At 41.2% G+C, this 12,868-nt stretch overlaps 1 protein-coding gene across 3 annotated transcripts in view; it reads left to right on the top strand.

Annotated features, from left to right (window-relative positions):
• The window catches only part of LOC123679630 (cilia- and flagella-associated protein 206-like), a 46,799-nt gene that overhangs the window by 17,508 nt on the left and 16,423 nt on the right, over positions 1-12,868 (top strand). For all 3 annotated transcript variants that reach the window (XM_045617012.1, XM_045617014.1, XM_045617011.1), the window contains exon 2: positions 9,397-9,573. In XM_045617012.1, coding sequence (XP_045472968.1) covers positions 9,535-9,573 — 39 coding nt within the window. In that variant the 5' untranslated portion in view covers positions 9,397-9,534. The remainder of the gene's footprint in view (positions 1-9,396; positions 9,574-12,868) is intronic.

Here is a 12,868-nt window from a genome sequence, read left to right as displayed (position 1 = left end):
TATCAGATTGTGAAAATCATGTTGAACATTTTACATGACATACGCATTCTCTGACAAGTTCCCATGTTGGTCCAATTAATTAATTTCGAATTGAATTTCAGCTGTTCAAAACCCCTGATACTAGGTGGACGAATGTTATAAATTCTCCAACACAAATTTGAAACTCTGTTAAATGCTAATTTTCCAATTTCACTTGTTCTTGCCTTCAACACGCTCATAAAGGGTTTGCCGATAGGAGGTCTCATTTTGATATAAAAAAATGAGTATATTTCAAGAGAAATCAATGGATGTTTATTTCATTGTAAATACTAACGATAGAAAACGATATCAGCCATCCTTTTCATGAAATTTTTCATGATTAATTCCCACATTTGCGTCTGTATGTCGTCGATAACTTCACGTAATCCATTTTTAAGGTCTTGAATCAATTGTGGAGCACTGGCATATAAAGGGTGTTTTTTTTAGACTATAGAACTTTAAATTGCAATAAAACAACGATGGATTATTCGATTGACATGAATTTCATTTATCCGCAAGATAATCTTGTGGCATTACATTTTAAATATGATTTCTGGCATATGACCGCCACGGCTGGCTCGGATGTAGTCCAATCTGGACGTCCAATTTTCGATGACTTTTTCCAACATTTGTGGCCGTATATCGGCAATAACAAGGCGAATGTTGTCTTCCAAATGGTCAAGGGTTTGTGGCTTATCCGCATAGACCAATGACTTTAAATAGCCCCACAGAAAGTTGTCTAGCGGTGTTCAATCACAAGATCTTGGAGGCCAGTTCACAGGTCCAAAACGTGAAATTAGGCGGTCACCAAACGTGTCTTTCAATAAATCGTTTGTGACACGAGCTGTGTGACATGTTGCGCCGTCTTGTTGGAACCACAGCTCCTCGACATCATGGTTGTTCAATTCAGTAATGAAAAAGTTAGTGATCATGGCTCTATACCGATCACCATTGACTGTAACGTTCTGGCCATCATCGTTTTTGAAGAAGTACGGACCAATGATTCCACCAGCCCATAAAGCGTACCAAACAATCAGTTTTTCTGGATGTAACGGTGTTTCGACATACACTTGAGGATAAGCTTCACTCCAAATGCGGCAGTTTTGTTTGTTGACGTAGCCATTCAACCAGAAGTGAGCTTCATTGCTAAACAAAACGAAATGGACGTATTCCGCACAGAACCATTATTTTCGAAATAAAATTGCACTATTTGCAAGCGTTGTTCAGGCGTGGGTCTATTCATGATGAATTGCCAAACCAAACTGAGAATAAGTCACTTGACAGCTGTGAAATCGGTCGCCATCTTGAACAGTAATGCCAACTTAAAGTTATATACCTCGGAAAAAAACACCCGTTAGTAGAAATCGTATACCAAAAATGCTTTCTATCTCAAAAAAGATCTCAATACTTTCTCGGAAACAAAAATATACACTCTCTATCTAACTTTGACTATTATACAAATCGCTCTTCATTCTAAAGTTACTGCAACGCAATACGGGACTTCCTAACTAACCAGAATACCACAAAATATTCAACCAGATCTAAGTGAAAAGCCGTCACATTTATTACTCTCCTCTGTCATCGTCGAATTAGTTCCACTATCCTAGAAGAGTCCAGGAACGACAATTCCACGAAACTCGAAACGAACTGCAGATGCAACTCGGCTCCATTCATCCCAAGACCTGCCAGTGGCGTTTCTACCATCATGGACAAATTCATTTATACGATGCTGGAAGCTTTCACGGCCGGATTGTTCAACAGAATTGGAGAATTTGAGGCTTTTTAGCAGTAGTCTAGTCGGATTTTCACTTTACGTTTAGCTTATTACTGCAGTAAGCATCTTCAGAGGTTTCTATGTTGTAGATTGTAACTCTAGGCTGGATTTTTTCGATATGAATGTCGATTCTGTCTAGATGAAGTATTCATCGTTTATCCATATGAGGCAACAAGAGCATATGATCATCTCATTTACTTCTGAGAGGTTTAGTTTTTGGGCGATTCATTGCTGGTTATCAAGCGCCTTGAACTATTGGTGTTTCTTTTCTTCTGTTGATATTATTCGAATCTTTGTAATGCATGTTATTAACAGATTGAGAACTTGAAATAGTGATATCGCTAAGGTTTCTTCAATAGGATATTTATCTTCTTTACTTATGAGTTGAAGGACTACGCGGGAAATATATCTGCTCAGCTGTTTTGCTTATACAATATTTTATTTTCTTTATTCATTTATTACTTTCCTATTTACATTGTAATATTAAAGTCCAAAGAATATAATAACAACATTCTTGAATGGCACACTACCTAGAAAGTCTCTCTGCATTTTATGGTTTCTGGGATACACATGTCATCAACTGAACACGAATTACCCTAGCACACCTTTGCTGGAAAATGTTCAAGGTGCCACCTCACGAAACACATTGCAAGACCTTTGAGTTGATGGCAATAATAAATGATCAGAACTCAGATCAGACATCACAACGGACAGCCAGGCTACGCTGAGGTCCCTGGAATCATACAGCCAGGGGTTTCTATGCGAGTGCCGTAATACCATAAAATAATTATATTTTGGGTACCGAGGCATTGTGGTATTGAATTAAATGAAAAAAAAACGATGAACTTGCAAAAAGGCCATCAAGGTTGACACCTGTTGGTACTGAGCCCTTCTGTGGGCTTAGAAAATATCAATACAAGACAACGATCCAACAATGGGAGAGGGACCATAGGAAAACCCTCTGGAGGAATACTCCGGGTCTTGCTCAGGCAAAGAAAGTTGTGGTGCTTTCACCGACCTATACCAGAAAGTTCCTGAAGCTACCACGAGCTGAGCTTGGGGTAATGGTGGGACTACTATCCGTGCAAATACCTCTCTACCGCATGGGTTATTATTATTATTATTATTATTTGAACTGGGGTCGTTTTGGTTCGGTAAGCCTTCCGGGAACTGCGACCATGCAGATATTTTGTTCTCTACCCTACTCATTCATAGAAACCCAAGGAGATCGTCAATGACGTTAATAAAACTGACAACCTCCTTGGGGGCCTTGGCCGTTACCTCTCAGGTATCCAAGAGCGCCTTTCCCATATGAATGGTTCTTAAGCCAGCCAGCTCTGGACAATTGCATCCTCTTTATTCGGCTGTTTCTGCTTCTGATCCACAGAGCCTGCAAATTTTATTTGCTGACTTTCCTATACGGTACAAATGATGTTTCTACCGACAGTGCCCCGTCAGCAGTCCCACCATCACCCGAAGCTCGGCTCGTGACAGCTCGTGGCAGGTAGGTGAAATCTTCACGAATTTCTTTGCCTGGACAAGTCTAGGACTGTTAGTCCAGTGGATTATCCTGTTGTTCAACTCCCAGAGCTGGACCGCAGCCTTATATTGGTCTTTTTCTAGCCAACAGAAAGGCTCAGGTCCAGCAGGTGTTAACCTTGATGCACTTTTTGTAAGTTCATCAGCTTTTTCCTTTCCTTCAACCCCACAGTGCCCTGGTACCCATAGTAGAGTCACTTTATTGCCTCTGGCCAGTCGCTTTATGGTGTTACGACACTCCCAAGTCAGCAAAGACCCCTGGCAACACGATTCCAGGGATCTCAGAGTGGTTTGGCTGTCCTTGGTGATGTAGATATGCGCCCCGTTGAGGTTCATTTTGAGAAAGTTCTGAGCGCATACATAAACAGCCAGTACCTCGGTCTGTAAAATCGAGGGCTCGCTTCCCAGGGCTTTGGGGATCCTCAGTTTAGGTCCATATATCCCGATGCCAGTACCCCTCTCTGATTTTGATCCATCGGTGAACCATATGGATGACTTTTTGTCCAAACGATTTACGACACTTATTGCACTAGGACGGTCATTTATAACCGTTAAAAAAAAACGATTATTGGTGTAAATAAATTCGTTTGCGGATTTACATCATCTGTTCCCCTACTCCTCAAGATCCAGACACGCCACTGAAACCCCACTCGGGGAACGGGACGGGACGAAGATTAAATCTTCAGCTTTCAATGGTGCATTGTTTCAGACAACAACTCTCGTTCCCCGAACAGGAGATGCGACGACGGCAAATTTGATTATTCCGATTTCGGGGCCGGGATTCGTTTACTTTCTATTCATAATGCAACCGGAATCGATTCTTCCGGGCCAATCGAAGGGATTCCTCCGAGGTCTTCTGGCCGCGAACGGCATCAGGTCGGCTGGGACCCCGCAAATTGGGTTGCAGCAATTTCCGGGGGAGAATTCCTCCTGAATTTGTTGTGAATGAATTTACTGTTGAATAGGTATCGACCGCTGCATCATCAGGTTTCTGTTCTTTCTTTATCTCATTCTTTATCAATTTCGAAGGGGGGGGTTGTTAGAATAACTGAGAAGGCGCCCAGATAATAATAATAATAGTTTATTCAGAAATCTACAGGATAAACAACATATAAACAATATTAAAGAATAAACAATAGTGTCTCGATAACTGTAGAAACACATGTTTCGAGATAATAAAAAAGGAAAAAAAATAAAGATACATGTAAACAAGTAAACAGTCCAATAATCAATAACAACAATGACAACCCGGAACAATAAGACCCACAACTATCTACAGCAATTCACAGTCCACCAAAACAGCAGCATCGTCGAGAATGACCAATTTTTCCGATTACACATCTGGTCACACCTCAGCTCCGCATTTGATCCAGATCAGCAACCGTTTCACGATTTAGACTCATAATAACTAGACTTGTCTCCCTTACATCTACACGTGAAGAAATGTAGCCTGCTCGAAGCAATTAGAATTTCCCTTAATGGAAAGCTCCTTCCTGGAAACTGGGTTGGACATATGAGGATACTGAATCAATTAGATTCAAATCTCCTCGCAAAACCATCGGATGTTATGCCAACCTCCTACGATTTTGAAACGGTTATAAATGGCCGTCCTAGTGCAATAAGTCTCGTAAATCGTCTGGACAAAAAGTCAATCATATGGTTCACCGATGGATCAAAAACAAAGAAGGGCACCGGCATTGGGATATATGGACCTAAATTGAGGATCTCTAAAGCCCTGGGAAGTGAGCCCTCGATTCTACATACCGAAATACTGGCTGTTTGAGTATGCGCTCAGGAGTGTCTCAAAATGAACCTCAACGGGGCGCATATCTACATCACCACGGACAGCCAAACTACGCTTAGATCGCTGGAATCGCGCTGCCAGGGGTCTCTGTTGACTTTTGGGAGTGCTGTAACACTATAAAGCAACTGGCCAGAGGCAATAAAGTGACCCTACTATGGGTACCAGAGTACTGTGGGGTTGGAGGAAATGAGAAAGCTGATGAACTTGCGAAAAGTGCATCAAGGTTAACACCTGCTGGACCTGAGCCTTTCTGTGGGCTAGGAAAAGACCAGTATAAAGCTGTGGTCCAACTATGGGAGTTGAACAGTAGGACAATCCACTGGGCTAACACTCCTAGATTTGCTCAGGCAATGAAATTCGTGACGATTTCACCCACCTACGCCAAAAAACTCTTGAAACTGTCACGAGAAGAGCTTCGGGTGATGGTTGGACTGCTGACGGGCTACTGTCGGTACGAACATCATTTGTACCGTATGGGTAAGTCAGCAGACGAGATTTGCAGGCTCTGTGGATCGGAAGTAGAAACTTCTGAACACTTGATATGCAAGTGTCCAGAGCTGGCTGGCCTGAGAACCATTCACATGGGCAAGCCGGTCCTGGATACCAGAGAGGTAATGGCCAAGGCCCCTAGGGAGGTTGTCAATTTTATTAACGTCGTTGACGACCTCCCTGGGTTTCTATGAATGAGTAGGGTAGTGAACAAAAGATCTGCATGGTCGCAGTTCCCGGAAGGCTCAACGAAGCAAAACGACCCCAGTTCAAATAATAATACTAGCCCTCCCACCAAGGCAAGGTGCTGACCTCGGGAGTTTGGAATTCAGATAATCGGTATCCCTCCCTTCTTTTCAACAGAGTAACTATAGTGAGGGGAAGGGAGAGGGTACCAATTATATTTTGATAATAAATTAGAAGTATCCAGGCTCTGGCTGAGTTATCAGTGACCAGACGCTATGAACGATTGATGCCTCTTCTGTCTTCTTGGTAATATTGAGCATCCTTTATGTTGCCGTATTCATCCTTGAGTACAAACTCTTGACGTTTCAGAGAAGGATAACTCCGCTCTACCGTTGTTCGGTCAGCAAAGACTTCCCCCATAAAACGTCGATATCTCCCATTTCTTTTCGTAATTGTTACACGATCGATAAATCAGCCTAACCGGCCGTTTCCACTGTCACAAATTCACGTTTCAAAGGGCCGGATACCCAACTTCATTACACCCGGTGAACGTGATCGTAAAAAAAAAAAAACATCGGGAGAGAGCAGGTTCTAGGCATGATGTCGGTATTGACGGAAACGACTCCCACCTTAGAAGGAACTGGATTAGCGTTTCGTGACTAATTCTCCGAAATTATTCAAATTTCCACGTTAATGCCATGTCGGATAAGATCTTAGAGAGAGGGAGGTGGAAGAGGGGGGGTTTAGATCGAATGAGAAACTTAATTAGCGGAGATATTCCACCTCGGCCCGATGTGAGCCGGAGAAATCCACATTCGGGACTGGGAATTAGCATAATGAAGGGCCGATTTCGGTGCCAAAAACCCGGAAATAGGTAATCGTAGCGATCGGCTTCGAGGGCAGAAATTTCGCTGCCAAGAAAAAAGCGTAAACTGTCTCTTGGACATTGTTAATTGTCTCGGCTTAACGCTTGGGCCGACAAGAATTGGCAGTGTTTCTCTCAGGTACGTTTTGTGGGAGGCAGTGCCCCTTCCAGGGGAAAAATAACGTCTAGATTCAGTTACTGCATTCTAAAGAGTGTTTTTTTAGAGCTATAGAACTTTAAATTGCAATAAACAACGATGGATTATTCGATTGACATGAATTTTATTTATCCGCAAGATAATCTTGTGGCATTACATTTTAAATATGATTTCTGGCATATGACCGCCACGGCTGGCTCGGATGTAGTCCAATCTGGACGACCAATTTTCGATGCCTTTTTCCAACATTTGTGGCCGTATATCGGCAATAACACGGCGAATGTTTTCTTCCAAATGGTTAAGGATTTGTGGCTTATCCGCATAGACCAATGACTTTACATAGTCCCACAGAAAGTAGTCTAGCGGTGTTAAATCACAAGATCTTGGAGGCCAATTCACAGGTCCAAAACGTGAAATTAGGCGGCCACCAAACGTGTCTTTCAATAAATCGATTGTGGCACGAGCTGTGTGACATGTTGCGCCGTCTTGTTGGAACCACAGCTCCTAGACATCATGGTTGTTCAATTCAGGAATGAAAGAGTTAGTAATCATGGCTCTATACCAATCACCATTGACTGTAACGTTCTGGCCATCATCGTTTTTGAAGAAGTACGGATCAATGATTCCACCAGCCCATAAAGCGCACCAAACAGTAAGTTTTTCTGGATGTAACGGTGTTTCGACATACACTTGAGGATGAGCTCCACTCCAAATGCGACAGTTTTGTTTGTTGACGTAGCCATTCAACCAGAAGTGCGCTTCATCGCTAATGGACGTAGTGCGCGATACGTATTCCGCACAGAACCATTATTTTCGAAATAAAATTGCACTATTTGCAAGCGTTGTTCAGGCGTGTGTCTATTCATGATGAATTGCCAAACCAAACTGAGAATAAATCACTTGACAGCTGTTAAATCGGTCGCCATCTTGAACAGTAATGCCAACTTAAAGTTATATACCTCGAAAAAAACCCCTATACTTCACGAACAAAAAATTCGTCGTAAAATTGAAATTCGAAGTGACGAAAGAGAAAGAAATTCTTCAAGTCAATATTTTTCCGAAACTTTAGGACACTTTGCTCCCCGAAACTTTGAATTGATTCATGGGGAAAATTTTCTGAAAGAAACACTGACTATTGGATTTCTGGAATCTATAGCTACCTTCTCGTACTACCAGATACATACAGGGTGTATCAGTTTTAATGGTTAAAAATTTAATGGGATGTTCTCTTCGTTGTTCTGACTTAGAAAAATGTATATTACATACATCTATATCGATCCCTAAGAAAGACACAGGGTGTTGAAGTTTACAAGAAAGAATCATTTTTATGCAATAGCTTCCATAAAAAAGCTTGGATTCAAACGAAATTTTGCATGCCTACCCTACTCCCCAAGGGGCATTTTATGAAGATATTTTCGATTTTTGGGGGACACCAGTGGCGTGCAATTCGGTCACATTTCAAGTATTTCGAAGAAAAAAGTATACCGCTGTTTTTTTTTTTTGAAGAAATGAACGAAGCAATATCGAACTGCTTGTTCAATTTGGAATATAATTTGCTTCTACAGAACAAAATTTTAAATTCCGGATCCAGAGATGATTAACTTTTCCGAAAGACGTGCTACCTCGAAATTGGCTACAAATTCATAATTATGTCAGCCACGATGATGGCCATAACGTTACCGTCAATGGTGATCGGTATAGAACCATGATTACTAACTTTTTCATTCCTGAATTGAACAACCATGATGTCCAGGAGCTGTGGTTCCAACAAGACGGCTCAACATGTCACACAGCTCGTGCCACAATCGATTTATTGAAAGACACGTTTGGTGACCGCCTAATTTCACGTTTTGGACCTGTGAATTGGCCTCCAAGATCTTGTGATTTAACACCACTAGACTAATTTCTGTGGAGCTATATAAAGTCATTGGTCCATACGGATATGCCACAAACCCTTGACCATTTGGAAGACAACATTCGCCGTGTTATTGCCGATATACGGCCACAAATGTTGGAAAAAGTAATCGAAATTTGGACGTCCAGATTGGAGTACATCCGAGCCAGCCGTGGCGGTCATATGCCAGAATAGTTATTTATAACACAGAAGGCATTGAAGTTCTTCCACGAGTTCAATCTTAAAAAACAAGCCACGTGTTTTTAAATGAACGAATGATGAAATAAGCCTTCTGTACGAGTATTATACATTATTTCTTCTCATTCACTGGATTTTTATTGAAATCAATAGAATATTACCATAAATATCGTTAAGTGGTGTCTGCATTGAAAAATGTGCGTTGGCAGAACAGTTTTTTGTATCATAAATTTGACAGATAATTTGGCAGAAGAGTTCCGAGTAGCAACATATAATAATGAATTATAACTATAAAATCTGTGTGAAACTGAGATATTCCCGCACGATTTTGTTCTACAAGGTGTGGCAGAATAAACGGATTGGCCACAAAAATAGAGAAACATACTTTTAAAACCCAGTGATTTCAATATTTACGATAATTCAATTGCACTCTTAAAATATTCTAACACGAATTCATTTCTGTTTCAAACAGGCAGGCCTACTTTCTCTGGATCCAACCTGGGGTATCTCCAAGAGCGTTCTGCACAATCGCCACAAGATACAGAAGTTCGTGAAATACGTAACCACGAAACTAGCAAATCAGTTTGATCCTGACATAATAACTTTGAAGATGCAACTATATTACAGTCTTAACTGTGAAGATCGGGATGTAAGTATATTCACAACAGAAGGAACAACTTCGAAAGCAGAACTTTCCACCTGAAATATACAAGGGTAGCACCCTCTTGAAGCCAGTTTGATATTCATATCCTCGAACAGATATGTGAAGTCGATGTTTTCGAAAGTTTACTGAATGTATGAACGTCGAATGAATATCATATGCAAGCAATACTGTTCGGGAATAATGATTTATATAGATTTCGAATTAAAATAATCCTAGTTGTATATTTATGAAGTTTCAACAACTCGACAACCAAATATGAAGGGTTTTCCATTAAGAGGTTGAATGTTGATATAAAAAAACGAGTACATTTCAAGTGAAGTCATTAGATGTTTAGTTCATTGTAAAAAGGACGGTCGCTATGGAAACGGTTGCAGCACCATATTCTTTTCATGACATTTTACATGACCAATTAATAATAATAATAATAATATAAGGTGTGTGAATAAGTCTTTCCCGTTTTTTGTAAGAGATGGCGCCACCAATACTGTGCGAGTATTTAATGGTTACATATGTCATAATCAAAGCTTATTCATCTGTCAACAATTCCACACTAACACATTAGTTGAAATTTTTTCGCATCATAAATTTTTGAAATCGTGAAAATGTCGAAATTTGAGCCGAGTCGACGTCATTTGCGGGAAGTTTCACTTTATTGGTTCAATTTGAAGAAATCTGCTGCCGAGGCGCATCGGTTGCTTCAGGAAGCTTATGGAGAAGGTTATGTCGATGATTCAAGTGTTCGCGGATGGTTTCGACGCTTTAAAAGTGGCGATTTCGACGTGGAAGACAAGGAGCGTTCCGGGCGGCCGCAAATCTTTGAAGATCAAGAATTGGCGACTTTGCTTGATGAAGATTCGTGTCAAACGCAAGAAGAACTTGCTGAAGCATTGGGAGTTGACCGAACAACCATTTCCAAGCGTTTGAAAGCCATGGGAATGATCCAAAAGCAAGGAAATTGGGTGCCGTACGAACTGAAGCTGAGAGACGTCGAACGGCGTTTTTTCACTTGCGAACAGCTGCTTCAGCGACATAAAAGAAAGGGTTTTTTGCATCGTATCGTGACTGGCGATGAAAAGTGGATCCGTTACGATAATCAGAAGCGAAGAAAATCATGGGGACTACCCGGCCATGCATCATCATCGATGGCCAAGCCAAATATTCATGGCGCCAAGCTCATGCTCTGTATATGGTGGGACCAGCTAGGTGTGGTTTACTATGAGCTTCTGAAACCGAATGAAAGGATCACAGGCGAGGTCTATCGATGACAATTGATGCGTTTGAGCCGCGCACTGCGAGAAAAACGGCCACAATACTCCGACAGGCACTACAAATTTATTTTGCAACATGACAATGCTCGCCCACATGTTGCACAGCCGGTGAAAACATACTTAGAAACGCTCAAATGGGAAGTCCTACCCCACCCGCCGTATAGTCCAGACATTGCTCCGTCTGATTACCATCTCTTCAGATCGATGACGCATGGCCTGGCTGACCAGCACTTCCATTCCTACGAGGAAGCCAAAAAATGGGTGGATGACTGGATAGAGGTCAAACCGGTCGAATTTTTTCGCAACGGGATTCGTATGTTGCCAGAAAGATGGGGAAAAGTTGTAGCTAGCGATGGCCAATACTTTCAATAATTCATTTGTAACCATTTTTTCACAATAAAGGCTCAAAATTTGAAAAAAAACGGGAAAGACTTATTCACACACCTTATAATAAACTTTATTTCGCACATTTGCGGATTTATGTCCTAGATAACTTCACGAAATTCATCTTTAAGGTCTTGAATCGAATGTGGAGCATTGGCATATAACGGGTGCTCTTTTTTTCGAGGTATATAACTTTAACTTGGCATTACTGTCCAAGATGGCGACCGATTTAACAGCTGTCAAGTGATTTATTCTAAGTTTGGTTTGGCAATTCATCATGAATAGACTCGCGCCTGAACAACGCTTGCAAATAGTGCAATTTTATTTCGAAAATAATGGTTCTGTGCGGAATACGTATCGCGCATTACGTCCATTTTATTTTGTTTAGCGATGAAGCGCACTTCTGGTTGTACTATGTCAACAAACAAAACTGCCGCATTTGGAGTGAAGCTAATCCTCAAGTGTATGTCGGAACACTGTTACATCCAGAAAAACTGACTGTTTGGTGCGCTTTATGGGCTGGTGGAATCAGCCCATAAAGCCCGTACTTCTTCAAAAACGATGATGGCCAGAAAGTTACAGTCAATGGTGATCGGTATAGAGCCATGATTACTAACTTTTTCATTCCTGAATTGAACAATCATGATGTCCAGGAGCTGTGGTTCCAACAAGACGGCGCAACATGTCACACAGCTCGTGCCACAATCGATTTATTGAAAGACACGTTTGGTGACCGCCTAATTTCACGTTTTGGACCTGTGAATTAGCCTCCAAGATCTTGGGATTTAACAACTCTAGACTACTTTCTGTGGGGCTATGTAAAGTCATTGGTCTATGCGGATAAGCCACAAACCCTTGACCATTTGGAAGACAACATTCGCCGTGTTATTGCCGATATACGGCCACAAATGTTGGAAAAAGTCATCGAAAATTGGACGTCCAAATTGGACTACATCCGAGCCAGCCGTGGCGGTCATATGCCAGAAATCATATTTAAAATGTAATGCCATAAGATTATCTTGCGGATAAATAAAATTCATGTCAATCGAATAATCCATCGTTGTTTTATTGCAATTTAAAGTTCTATAGCTCTAAAAAAACACCCTTTATTTTCATTTCCGCGCGCTTCATGTCAAATTTGATAGTTTATGTTGGGGACAAAATTTGCTTACTGAAAATGACATATGTTTATTCCTCTATCTATGATTATTATTCTGAGGGTTGATACCAATTTCTTTTCGGGTTATATTTAAGAGTCATTCTTCATCGAAAACATCCCTGTTTCATCTCAGAGCGGTACATACACACTGCTTTTGTACAATTTAATCAACGATAATGTGACCGCTCGTTGGGCTCAGGTGTGAATTAATCAGTTCTCTGGGAAAGTTCTCATGAACTTCTCACTTTAGAGTGTTTACCGGCTCAACGACCTCAAAGAACATTCGATTCACGAAAATCTTGGCGAATCAATTTGGATTACGCCCTCGGAGCTCCCCGCTAAAGGGATTGCCGGTGAAAAGGACAGATTATCCCTACTCCTGAAGATATAATTCTCGGCAGGTCCAGTTGGCCGAACAATGTAGATAATATTTTTGGAAACCGAAGGTCCCGAAGGTGTTCTAAGTTCA

Source organism: Harmonia axyridis, chromosome 5 (assembly GCF_914767665.1).
Source record: "Harmonia axyridis chromosome 5, icHarAxyr1.1, whole genome shotgun sequence".
Taxonomy (NCBI): Eukaryota; Metazoa; Arthropoda; class Insecta; order Coleoptera; family Coccinellidae; genus Harmonia; species Harmonia axyridis.
This window is presented reverse-complemented; position numbering and strand designations above follow the sequence as displayed.